Source organism: Trachypithecus francoisi, unplaced genomic scaffold, assembly GCF_009764315.1.
Source record: "Trachypithecus francoisi isolate TF-2019V2 unplaced genomic scaffold, Tfra_2.0 Lachesis_group1, whole genome shotgun sequence".
NCBI lineage: Eukaryota > Metazoa > Chordata > Mammalia > Primates > Cercopithecidae > Trachypithecus > Trachypithecus francoisi.
The window spans coordinates 111,499,948-111,514,244 of NW_022681454.1; the positions used below are offsets into that span (position 1 = coordinate 111,499,948).

The 14,297-nt window shown below is 33.7% G+C and overlaps 1 protein-coding gene across 2 annotated transcripts in view; it reads right to left on the reverse strand.

The window, feature by feature from the left end:
- Positions 1 to 12,014: 12,014 nt before the first annotated feature.
- The window catches only part of LOC117085819 (bifunctional heparan sulfate N-deacetylase/N-sulfotransferase 4), a 298,275-nt gene continuing 295,992 nt past the window's right edge, over positions 12,015 to 14,297 (reverse strand). Inside the window, exon 12 of one of the 2 annotated variants that reach the window (XM_033215105.1) lies at positions 12,015 to 12,499. In XM_033215105.1, the coding sequence (XP_033070996.1) occupies positions 12,380 to 12,499 (120 nt within the window). In that variant the 3' untranslated portion in view covers positions 12,015 to 12,379. The remainder of the gene's footprint in view (positions 12,500 to 14,297) is intronic. The other variant, XM_033215104.1, reaches the window with a different exon arrangement.

Consider the following 14,297-nt stretch of genomic DNA (forward strand, 5'->3'; position numbering starts at 1 on the left):
TCAAGAAAACAAATTTCCACTGCAGGCATCCCCTGCCTTGCCAGCAGAAATACATAATAATTACTGTTTATTAACAACCATGTGTTATCCATCCTTCCAATTTCCAAATGGGAATGTCTACTGTGGATATCCTGCCCCTGGTCCACCATTGTATACCTGCCTGTGATGAGAGAAGGTGACCTGCCCATGAATTGCTGGATCACAAAAAGCCATACCTGGACCTGATGAAGAGGCTGACGTATAACTCAGAGATTTTCTACATTGAGCTGAATGAAGTGGACGGACAGGATTTTGTGCTGTTTTCCTTGAGGAAAGGATGAATGTGTTCTATGTATGGAAGAATGTAATGGATATTTGGTGACTAGAAGGGTGGACTAGGACAGAGATTGTCTAGCTGTTTATCAAACCTATTTCCCTTTCCTTTGGCATAAAGCTAGACTACATTTCCCAACCTCCCTTCAGAAAAGTCTGCCTTATAATCAAATTCTGGTCAATATGGTATGTTTTAGAGCACTATGAATCATTCTGAGGTCCGTAAAATACTCCTAAATGATTCTGATTCCCATTTTCCATGCCTTGCAGGCTGGTCGAAGTCTAGAGTGACAGTGAAAGCTACATTTGCATTTAAGGACAACGGAGACTAGAGCAGCTTGATTTTCTAAATAACAACATGGAGTAAAATTACCTCCCTTGCCCATTCTTCCTCCTCACTGATTAGATTTTTATGTGAGTGCAAAATAAACTTTGATTGTGTTAAGCTATAACTTTAAAAATTTATCTTTTATAAAGGATACTAGTTTGAAAAATCTTTACTAAAACTATAGTACTTGGTTAGTTGGGTTTTTGAACCTAAGACAAATTATTTATGCTGAATCCAGATCATAACATCACCTGAGATTTATATCTCTTCCAACATTTTCCATATACAATTTTCTTAATGATAAATTTCAGATCAGGGCCCATAAACCCTAATGCTTTCAGCATCTAGACAGTTATAAATGCAAAAGAGAAGGCAGTACATCCCAGGGAACTAAACAGAACATGCCCTACCTAAAGGCAACATGGTAATTTAAAAAATCTACTGGCTAGTGTACTCCAAAGACTACAATATTCAAACCTTTGATTTGTTTCTCTATTTGAATATTTTAATAAAAGTTTTCTTGCACAAAACTGAAGAGTGAGCCACTCAAATTTTTTTTACACAAACATGTATTCATTAACCATATTCTTTGAGTGTGTTATTTCAACTGTTTGCCAATTTACTGAACTTTATTAGTTTGTGGTTCTTATTTCTCTTATTCATTTATAAAGATATCAAGAGAAACATTGGCTCATGGCTGCTGAAATCCAGAAAGATGACTTACTTACATCTACATATTTGAGGCTTCAAATGTTTGAAATATCTGAAGACCTTCAACATATAAACCACATAAGTAATTTGAATATTCTATCTCATCTCAATTTATTCACTCAGATTTCAGGGAAGATGGAACTGTGAATCTGGATTCTTGACCAGTTCCATAAGCGATTCTTATGATTTAGTTCCTCTCATTTATTGTATTTTTCTAATCTAGAATCCTAGCATGTAAAATTAGATAATGTTTACTATAAAATGACTGCGTCTTTAAATTAGAAGTTGCCGATCTCCTTTTTGTAAAAGATCCCACAGTGAGTATTTAGACCTTGCAGCCCACCTACAGTTTCTGACTCATATTCTTCTTATTTAACATATTTTTAACATTCTTTTAAAAATATAAGACTATTAGTTCATGATTGTATGTATAAATGGAGGCTCTGGCCCATGGGCCATGGTTTGGTGATACGAATTCTCTTCAGGATGTCTATGTACCTTTCCTTCCATGAATGGTTCCTAAGTTGTACTCCATGAAATTGTAACTCTGAAGGATGTATAAGCCAACAATTCTCATTCAAATAATTGGTGGAAGTACTGCACATTATTTCATCCTTATGAAGATTTACAAAGTAAATCAACATAGTAAATGCTCATATATAAAGATTAGAGTTGTCTGATCAATTAGCTCCATTTTTAGCAGTACTTTTTGAATACAGAATCCTTTTCTTTCTCCACAGAGTTCTCATTAATGTCTTGAAAATTTAATGTTAAATCACATGTATTGAAGAGTTGAAGAATTTTAGTGTCTGTAAAATACTTTTGGGAAATTTCAAATGCTCTTTTCCAGGATCTTAAAATCTTGCCCATGACTAAATGTTGTTAAGCTTAATAGTCTATAGTATACAGAAGATATTTTTTAAATCCACTTTCAAAAATTAGGTTGGTATTTTTAAATCTCTGGTTTTTAAAAACATTTTTTCATTTCCATTACTCCTCAATAAGAGCACCTAAACAGTTTTATGCTATTCTTTTTCTGTATAATGATCTACTTTGCAGGTTTTCTCAATAGTCCATCCTTTATAGGCAATTTTAATTTTGTAACAGTTCAGTTTTCTCTTCAATTTCTTTAGTAATTCACCTTAAACTTTGGCTTCACTTATTGGCACTCTATCTTTAAGCTCTTATTCTCAGTGTTTACTCAGGAAAAATGAGATTCAGAATTCCATAATTTGGTCAACCATGTAAAAATAGTTGACAGAATTAAAATTTTAAAATACTTATATATCGTAGGTAATCATCTTGTTATTGCTTTGTTATTATCTATAACTATCTTGTGGTTATAGAATCTTATATTTTTAAATATACTTAATTTTATATATATTTAATTTTATATGAAGCCAACACATTTGGAACATATTTTTAAAAACACTTATTTTACATCTATAAATAGAGATGCAAAAAGTAAATAATTACAGCGAACACTCTTAAAGTAGCTGCTACGTGCCAGCTGCTGTTCTACGTGCTTTTGTGTATTTTAATTAATATAATCCTCACAATAGCCCCAAGCGATAGGTGCTCTTATTGTTTGCAAAGTAAAGATACAGAAATTGTAGCACAGTGAGGGTAAGCAATGTGCCTGTGACACACCACATGTTTAGTAATTGGTAGTGTCAGAATTGCAACTGTCACTCTGGCTTCAGAGGTCCATAAATGGTGTTATGTTGCACTCCACTTCTTCCAGTTGAAAGCATTTTAAATAACTTGAAGAACCTCGTTGAAATCACAGGAGCTTGATGCAAGTTGGTTCATTTCAGAGAGTAGCACAAAAACTGATAAATCCTTGCATTATTTATTTTGATTGAAGGTATTTGAGAATTCTATGTGTTTGTATGTGTGTCACCTGTGACAAAGGCACTATAACTTTTATTATCTAAATCAATTGCATTATTTCTTTTAGCTTTGCCATGCTGCTGAAATGGGATCCAAGTGGCCTCAGAGTCTCATCTACAGGGAACATTACCAATCTCTTCAAGACATAATTACAGGCTTATATATGTTTAATTTAATTAACAGGTTAAAGACTTCTGTGTAAAAACTCTGTGATTTCCCGGCAACATTCTGGAAGCATGCAAGAGAGAATTACAATTGATCTGGACTTTAGAGTTTCGTGTATAGACTGCTATCTGGAGGCACAGAGAGAAAAGCATGTCTACAGCTTCACTCTGTAGAGTGAAGTGAGCTTATTTTAGGTAACCCAGACAAATCAAGTCTGTACATTTTGCACCTCAAATGCCAAGTGGGTTACTATAAGCCCATTTTACCCTCAACACTCCCCACCACATACTACTCTATCTTTGACTTGTGATCTATTCTCATCAGCAAACAAGATGGGAGAAAAATAAAAATACATTCAAGGTAAGATTTGCTCCCCTGACACACCCTCATTTGGATGTACATGTGTTCTGGTTCAGGTTCTGGTTCATGTCACTTCTTGCTCTGGGTCAAAAGCAGTTGAAGTTTCTTCCTGCTTTTCTGAACACATTGCTGATAATTGTACAACTCATAGTAAATTTTCTCTCTTACACCAACACATGTGATCTGGAAATGGCCATTGGTGGTCATAGGAATGCAGTCATTATTCTTCTGTATTCATGCACATTGATTTCTGATTTCTCTTTTCTGCTGTGTATTCTTACCCTGTTGCTAGTGTTATATTTTTGGCATATTATTTAGATTTCTGGAAAGACTTATGAAATTTAAGGATGTGAGAATGGAGCCTTAAATAATTCAGAGTATTCTAGAAATAATCTTGTTTACATAGATATACCTGATTATGTGGGGATATTTTAATTCCACTTGAATTCAAATGAAAAAGTGCCAAAGCTTTCTGACGTAACAATTTCACCTCTCCTTTTTCTTGGCAGTGTTTACACAGACATTTTAAACATATCATTAAACAATTAGCATTATTCTCTTTGCCAGTAGAAAAAAATAATGAAACTCAAGGGTTTCAATAGTCTAATGCTAAGACAGTGATCTTTTATTCCCTTCAATAAGTTGAACTCTTTTTAATTCTAAGCCATGCACTGTCACCACACTAATTGCATTGTAGATAGACAGCCTCTTAGCTTTGCTCTGATTATAAACAAGTACATTTGTAGGAAAAAATGCTGTGAGAACTTTAAATTAATACAAAAGAGCAATATCTGATGTAGTTAAATTTTTATGTGTTTAGAGTTGCTTAAATTTGTGTGTTTGACAAAGTGGGAGCGTGGTCTTACTAAGCCAGAATAGGTGAGTTAGATATACACACATAAAGACTCACAGAAAACAGTCAATACTCCTAAACCCAAACATCCTTGAAAATGTATATTTTGAAACTGTGAATGACAGAATGACAGTAATTTTTATACTTAGAAATTGAATTTAATATCCCACCAGTGTAAAGATGTAAGATCATTTAACACTCACTTTACTTATTTTGTGCCAGATACTGTGTTCTGCATGAGACATCCAAAAATGAAAAGACATTGCTCCTTTTTATAACTTACGTTTTATCATATAGATAGACATGTAAAATATTACAGTACAATGTAGGTTCAACAATAATGGTATAATGGAAGAATATCAAATCACCTTCTGGGATTACAGTTTAAATATATTATCATTAATACCCAGATATTGATGGCCTATTGCCAAGGGAACCGGGAGATTTTTGAAACTACTTTAAGCTGGAGATCCATGTGAAATCTTGTAAAGTTTAGAAGCTTGATATTTCTGTATTTTAGATATAAAGGAATAGGGAAGGAAAAGGAAGTGAACTTTCACAGCTAGGTTGCTTGAGGTTCAGTGTTATTATGTAAGTGAATCAGCAACTCCAGTTCATACAGAAAACTGGTTGAAGAAGGGACAAAAAAGTGTTCCAGGCAGCATCACATACAAAGGCCTGGAGATGTAAAAATTATAGTAATTGGAGAATTGCAAATGGTTTGTTGCTACTAGAGTTAGGAATGTAATTTTTAAGAGATTGTAAAATTAAAAAAAAATAAAAAACAGAATAGTCTGGGCTGGGTGCGGTGGCTCACACCTGTAATCCCAGCACTTTGGGAGGCCCAGGCAAGTGGATCATCTGAGGTCAGGAGTTCACTACCAGCTTGGCCAACATGGTGAAACCCTGTCTCTACTAAAAATACAAAAAATTAGCCAGGCATGGTGGCAGGCGCCTGTAATCCCAGCTACTCGGGAGGCTGAAGCAGGAGAATTGCTTGAGCCTGGGAGGCAGAGGTTGTGTTGAGTCGAGATAGTGCCATTGCACTCCAGCCTGGGCAACAAGAGCGAAACTCCATCTCAAAAAAAAAAAAAAAAAAAAAAGAAAGAAAGAAAAAAAGAAAGAAAAGAATAGTCTGATATACAAAACCTTAGTTTATAAAAACACTTCATAGAATAAATTGTGGAGTTTTCAAACATTTTAGTTGGAAGAAGATTTAGGGGTTTTTAAGGGAAGAAATGTTATAGTCCAATTTACAAGCTATGTAGACTATCCCATCAGTAGTGTGGTGTATGATTTAGAGAGAGGTGAAAGTTCCTGGCTGTAACAAAGGGAGATAATGAGAATTTAGAGAGAGTAAAAGAGTGTTGAGAGGTGCGATATGAGGCCGAAAGTTAAGGCTCAATATTATGTGCTGCCTTGACATCTGGTAAAATCAGAAGGACCTTGAATGGCATACCCACAAGTTTTCTCTTACCTTTCTGCTCCAATGGATAAGGGTTTCTAGCCAAAAATCCTCCTAATTAAATGGACTCATTGCAGTTTCTGCTTATCCCTGAGTAGCGGGTTTTAGTTCCCTATCTGCAGAGGAATTCAGACAAGCCCATCACATCTTCCTGTGGGAGCTAGCAAAGACCTCTTTCTACTGGTACTCTAAAACCTGCCTCCCACAGCCCCTAATTCTTCACTGTGTTCCTAAGTGCAAGCCCCTGTGGGTCTGCATGGCATGGGATGTCCTCCTCTCTGGGCTGTGAGTACAGTTGAGCTCATCTGTCTTATGTTGAGTGTTATGTGTTCAGGCATTTTTCACAACCCTAGGGTAGGAATCCCTGTCTCACCAATGCGGTGAAAAGAGGACCTCAAAACAATTACACGTGGAGAGTAGCGGTCAGAGCTGTGATATCTAGTAGCCTTTAGTCACCTGCCACTATTGAATGCTTGATATGCGGCAAGTCCTAATTGTTATGTGCCGTAAGAGTATAATACAAACTGGATTTTGAAGACTGAATATGAACACAATAATCTAAATATCTCAGCAAACATTTTTATATTAATTGCAGGTTGGTATATTTTACATATATTGTTGTTGAATAAAATATTAAAGTAAATTTCATTTTTATAATGTTCTAAAGTGATTACTGGAGAACTAAAAATTATATATGTGGCTTCCATTTGTGACTCATGTTATATTTGTACTCTGCAACTTTGGTTTAGTGAAATGTATTCAGGAAGAGATGCAGGGTAACTTGGGTTTGTGGAAGAGAGAGATTTCTAGAAAGGACTAAAATATTGGTCTGGTTGGGTGTAGTCATTGAAAAGACAAAAAGATTGAGGAGGAGCAGAAAGTGGATGATGATTTTGCATGTGCTCATTTGAGATGTCAGGCAGATATTTAGCTGAAGATAAACAGTGTAAAGTGGATAATAGGTCTGGAATTCCCGAGGAAGCTTGGGCTGAAGATACAGATTTGGGAGTTGCTAGCTCTGACATCTAAAGTCATGAATAAATTTCTAGAGCTAGAATGTAGAGCAAACTGAAAAGGTGGGTGATATATATTAAAATGCATAAAAGGGTTAAGTAAATTAGTACTGCTGAACACACTTAAGTATAGGTTAATTATCCTCTAGTGATTACCTACTATGTGCCAGGCTTTGGTGATATATGAGATTTTAGACATTAGAAAAACAATAACATTTTTTGAATGGAAATTAATCACTTATATAAATATCTTATTTCAGGCAAGAAATGTTGTGTATCTGCAGTTTTAAAGATGTGGAAAACAAGCCGGGCAGCGGTGGTTCATGCCTGTAATCCCAGCACTTTGGGAGGCCAAGGCGAGTGGATCACCTGAGGTAAGGAGTTTGAGACCAGCCTGGCCAACATGGTGAAACCCCATGTCTACTAACAATACAAAAATTAGCTAGGCATGGTGGCAGAGACCTGTAATCCTAGCTATTCAGGAGGCTGAGGCACGAGAATAGCTTGAACCCAGGAGGCGGAGGTTGCAGTGAGCCGAGATCACACCACTGCACTCCAGCCTGGGCGACAGAGTGAGACTGTCTCAAAAAAAAAAAAAAGAAAAAAAGGCAGAAAACAACAGTGTTTGATATTAATAAATGTAATGGAAAATATATTTAAATATAATAAATCATTTTTATTTGTGGCAAAATCTTACTAGAAGAAGGTGACATTAGAGTTAAGACTTGTGGAGAATTCCGAAAAATTTTCTTGCAATTTTATAGTACTGATTCTTTATAATATATGCCTCTATTATATATATGTCTCCATATGATACATATGCTGTCATTAAATTTTGTGACTTTGGCTTGAGGAAGCTGCAGTTCTAGATCTGATATTTTTGATAGAATATGTGTTAGGTTGCAAAGAAATTTAAGAGAGCAATATAAAGAGAAGGTACAAGGGAGATAGATATTCTACTGAATAGACTGACAAAGGAATAGATAGGAGAAAAAGGAAAGAGACTTCAGTAGAATGGACTCAGATGGCACTATTTTACTGTCAATATTATCAGAAAAACAACAAAGAAAAGTACAAAATTTATTTTTGATAGTGATGAGGAAGACAGTTTCCCATTTTGACCATATATAATTATATGTTTAAGATTTATATGTTTTATTTTAAAAGGAGTAGGAAAAACATATTCTTTTTGATAAACGAAGAGAGATTCAAATTTTACATGTTGTTAACACATTCCCACACAACTGCATCAGCATTGTGCTAAGTTATTTAAATGTATTTTCAATTAATGCCTACAAAAACCCAATGAATAATTATTGTCTATCTTTTACTCACTGGCATAGAAAAGTTCCACAAACTGTCCAAGGCCACACAGCTAGTAGCTAGTAAGAGGTAGAACTGGGGTGAGAATTCAGACATCCAAAGCCTGTTCTCATAACCTTGTGGTTATACTTGTTAAGGGTTTAAAATTCAGGGAGTATGTATACAGTGAAGAAAGATAAAAGAAAAGATAAAGAATCAATGATTGATTAAAGCCTCGGATTTCAGAGGAGAAAAAAACATGACTCTAGTGACCATACCAGCAGTAGTATTTATTCCGAGGAAGTGAGAACCAATGATACGCTATGCATGTACTACATCTTTTTTTTTTTTTTTTAACAATTTCAGTAAATACAGAGTTCTCTCTCTGCTTTTACCACCCACTTCACTGGCTGACATAGAAAATATAATTTGGGAGATCAAAAACTAGTTGAAGTTTCTCAGACACCATATATATGCATATACATTTGCATTATACACATATAATGTGTGTGTGTGTGTGTGCGTGTGTCCATAGCTAAGCTGTGTTCTTATTGTTGAAAGAAAATGCTACTTGCAAGACTAACAGATTTTTTTCTTTTTGGAATAATGGGCTAGCATTATTTTTGAGGTACTTCAATCAACAAAACAATTATGTTTTCTAGCCACCAGAGACTGAGCTTTTAAGATATCTTTCCCCCATACATGTTTTGTGTTGTCTGTAATTAAAAATAAAGCAGTTCTCATGGTAAGTGTGTCACATTATATTAAAACAGTGAGACGGAACAACAAAAATTACACAGGGTCAATGGAGGGGTTTGTTAAAATTAAGGGTTATAAAATCTTGCATTGGACTAAAAGCTATTTTTCTAGAAAAAAAATGTGATAAAAAGTGTATAATTTTTTCTCACTAGCATTCTTTCTTGTTGTTTATTTAATTCTCTTTGGGCCATTGTTAAATACAAACAAAATTTGGTTTGGGATGAGTTTTGTAATATAATTTTTGGAGAATGTTCCTTGATATGCATACACATTTTGATAAAGACAACAATCAAATATTGTTTTTTGCCTTTATCAATGTGAGGTCATCAATAATTATATCTGTGATTTAGGCAACTGGATTACAAAAAAAGAAAGGAGAGAAACTAGCTTGCTTTAGAATTTTTAAAGAAAGTATGTCATTTAAAGTGATGAAGAGAACATATAGGATTCTAAGGTGTTGTTATTTCACAACGATGAGGTATCTATCCCTTTTCAGAAGTATTTATTGGGAAACTTCTTTTACTTTATGGCCCATGATGCTGTTTTTATTGTGGCTTTTGTCAAGACCCCATCTCTGTATTTATGCTGACTATTGAATAGATACCACTGAAAGTTAGTTTGACACCTTATTTGAGAGATTAATATACTATATACTATATTAATATACTACTATTAACTAATTGCTTTGCCTACAGTTTGTGGTGCCTCATATTCATTGGTAGAAATTAAAAGAAAGTTTAAACAAACAGCCTGAATTTAGCCTAAGAACTAAAATTCTCCATTTCTGTAACTTCGTTGTAATTACTTTTTTATTTATAGATAGCTTAAATAAATTTCATGACTACTAAAACATATATGATTTAAGACCATGAGATCAAATTTATTTAACATTTTAAATAATTACATGTATTAAAATCTTGAGTCAATAATTCTAAAATAGCCAGTGGGTAAAAATTGGAAAAAACATCAAGATATTCTTAAATATTAAATTTTTCCTGATTAATTATAATCTCACAGCCCAGAGTTCCTCCTAGTAGTTTATTGTAAGATGAAGATAAATTATATAACTAAAATTTATTTTGTTGTCTTCACTATCAACCTTAATGAGAAATATGTTCACACTGATTAAAGTAACCAAATTGAAAAGACTAGTTGAGTTTGGGGAAAATTTTGCTCCCAGATATCTGTAGATAGCTAACTGATATTGTATACATTATTTAGAAAACAATGAAAATGGCATAAAATGAGTTACACTTTTAAATGCCAGGTGATGGGTTGGAGACCCTTGAGTTACATAGATTGTACTTGAGATGTAAAAAAGTTTCCCTTTGTTCTATAAATATTACTTTTATTCCACTTGAAGAAAAGTTAATCTCTATTTTTAAAAAGAAAGAATTATACATTGGAGGAAACTAATGAATAAATCAATCAAAGGTTAGAGCTGTACATGCAGTTACTGTGATTTTAGTGTGCGTAATAAAATGCTGTGAAGCACACACTCACTTATGCAATAACGAGGTGGAGAATTGAGCCTCACAGTTAACAGAGAGGAACAACAAAAGTATATGTGATTTACATTCATATCCATGAAAAACTTTACATGTTTAGAAGAGGGTCAAGATCCTTTTTCTGAGAAACAACAGGAAAACAAACAATCTTAATGAAGTATAAATGTAAAGTTGGATGCTGAATACCCCAATTAGGACACATAAATTTGATGTGTTTGCTTAAAAATCAACAACAAACAACATACAGAAAAATACAGATCTTTGATTTGCTATTATATTATTGCAAGCATAATTCCTCAAATTACAAGAAAAAGTAGTATTATCTACAGCCAACAGAAAAATTATTCTGGAGGAAGCATAGGTTGTTGGGTAATGTTACCAAAGTCAGTTTGATTTACTGTTCTGTTGAAATTTTACCTTCGTGTATTACTGAAAAGTTTAACAAAATATCAGTATACTTTCATTGATAAATGAGATAAAAATGCAACTAGCCTTACAATAACCTCCAAATAAGAAAATAACCTATAACTCTAAGACAAAAAGAACATCACTTCTCCAGAAATTAACATTTGGGTGGCGTAGCTGAGAAATTGGGTTTAGGTTAGAGAATTAGTGATGTTTGAAGAGGTAAGATTTGGATTAGACTTATTTTTTAATAGGCATTGAAAACATAATCTTCTACAATAGTAGATGTACTGGCATATATGAAAAAATTCATGCTTTAAAAAGATTGACATATACTACGTAGAAGGCACACTGCCTCACTATATATGCAGACACACCTTGGTGTTTTCATTCCATATTTTATCAATAAAGCTTTATTTCTACCTCAGATAGTGAAAAATATATAGATACTATATCATTGTTAAGGTGGAAATATCTAGATTATTAGTATGGTAAGTTTCTGGACCCACTTAAAGATGGCCTTAGACTTAATAGTGGTATTATGCAGCTTCATACTCTTTCTTTTCCCCTAAAAACTTTAACAGATTTTGCTGGAATCATAGTGACAAATTCAACTGGAAAGGCATGTGCTGCCAGATAAAATAATAACAGTGAATATGGAAGATAAAATAATGTCAGTGAATATGGAAGCTCTCAGTCCCCTCTTACAGGAGGAAAACAAAACACATGGGAAGCTCTAAGTCAATAAATTAATAGAGAGGAGTCACTGCAGAAAGAAAGCATGTGGGCTGATATAATAAAGAATAATTACTCACAATAAGAGTATGGGGTCACATAATTCCTTCTCATAATAAAAGCAAAATTGTTTTTAAATTGTCAAGGGGAAAATGTTAGCCCTTACTTCAAATACTGAGTTACGACTAACCTCATTTACAGATACCTCACTCATTTTTTCCTTAAAATTTTAACTGGTCACTTGTATATAATCCAGATTATCAGGCGTACATAGAGTGTCTGAAACCTTATGCTTAACATAGGAACTGGGCTGTGCTATGATCTATACACTAGAAACTGGATAATGCCACAAACCCCCACATTATCTCCCAGAAGCTTACACAGGGATTGATGCTAGTAATTGTCAATGCGTGCATATATAACAGTTTTCATTTTATGAAAAAGGCTGAAAGAAATTTATTCACACAGTTCTTTGTTGACAATCACAAGTGCTTAAGAATAAAGGTTGTGGATTTTTTTTTTTTTTTAACACTAAAATTATCTTGAGAGGCTTAGTTCTTGTCTCCAGTGCTATCTCACTTTCTGCAGCTCCTGTCTCAGCCATGATGGCAGAGGCTGTCCCAGTCTGTGTAGCAGTTTGGATAGTTCCACGTTATGATCTCGGTAGTAATTAGAGAGGAAAGTTCTAGACTGGAAAGAAAAAAAAAAGAAGAACTTGAAAAAAGCTCGTCGTTTCATCAAACAGGATTTTGTAATCTATATTTCTTAAGGAATATATCTACTATAATATATGTGTCTACAACATATTATATTTCTTGTATTTTTCCTCAAATATCAGTTATTTTTACCTTTTGAAAATATTTGGCGAATGTGTGGCTACAAAATAGAAACAGGACCAGGTGTATCCTATGCGGCTTATCTGTCATTACAGCACATATTCATTGTGGGATATATGAAGTCTACACAGAAAGAAAAAACGATGACAGGAGTATAATACTAGAGATAAATGAGATAAGGACCGCATGAGGAATGAATTATAGAAGTAAGCTAGATAAACCAACATACATTTTTTGAAAATTGGCTCATAATATAAACATTAAATGTGAGCATAATCATAAAAACTAAAATTCACTATTACAAACAATAACTTGCTATATCATGCATAATTTTTTACTCACAGCTGAAATACATTTTTTTAGTCACTAAGAGCTTTAGGCTTCCAAAATATTATAAGATCTCTGAAACCTGATCCTTTTTACAATGCTCATGTTTCTAATCATGTTGCAGAGATGGGCCATTATTAGAGAAATGCTAAAAAAATATAAAACATATGAATGGTTTTAGTTCTATAGTTATCTTTCATCTACACAGATTTCTGAAAAACAGGACATTTGCAATTGGACTTTCTTTTGGGGTGTCATTTATCTCATATTATAGCCCAACTGGCAGCGTTCCATCTATTTGATAAAATTAGAGATGAACACTTTTTCTGTTGCTGGCATAGGTAACAATGGCTCCTTCATTGTTTTCCGTTTGGTCCAAGTTGCACCATCTCTCTTAATCCCTCTTCAATATTTTAACGCAAATGGTCTTTTTCCACATAAAACTCCCTTAGCAACTTTTGTGTATACTGTGAAAATGGATTTAAGACAACTACATTTCATCTTGGACCATTCACCAGGTATTTCATTATGTTTCTTCCCTTAAACCAGATTGTAAACACTTCACATTTCGGATAAGACGTTTATAGTAGTAGTGGGAACATTACATTTATTTCTTGGTGGATTAAAATGATTTCTGAAACCCTTTTGAAATTATTGAGTTCAAAAATGTAGTTTAAGGACCTTCTGGTACATCTATTTCCATAGTAACCCATGAATCAACTGCATCCCCCTTTGCCCACCTTGCCATAAAAGAAATATGTATGATACCTGGCTGAGCCAATTGCTGACTGGTTTTCCAAGCCTGTTCTACCAGATAAGGCATTTCTTCTCATATCCTCACTTCTATTGAAATATTTTCCTGCCATTTTCTGGTTTCATTTGTCATTGTTTTATGTTTTTATGTCCCTATTACAAATCAGTGGATATAACTAATTTATTTATCCTGTAATAAATCTGGGTTCACAACTGTTTTGTCTTTGTATTCTTTCCATTGCTTAGTCCAGTTCCACCTGTGATGTAGGCCTTGAATATCTGTATTGAATATATAATAATGATACTTTAATATTTTATCCAAAATCACTTGTTTAGTAAACTATTTAAGTGCTTTACATTTGGAAATGAGTCACTTTTTAGTAAATATTTATGTTTGAATTGCATTCAAGCAGCAAAGAATTTCTGGGAATGTATATTAATCCTTAATACCTATCTATCTATCGATCTATATCTATCTATCTGTCTATCTATTATCTATGTATCAATTTTCTCTATCATCCTCTAAGTATATACAATTATTAATTGCAAAGAAAGAGCAGAGAAAGGAAGCA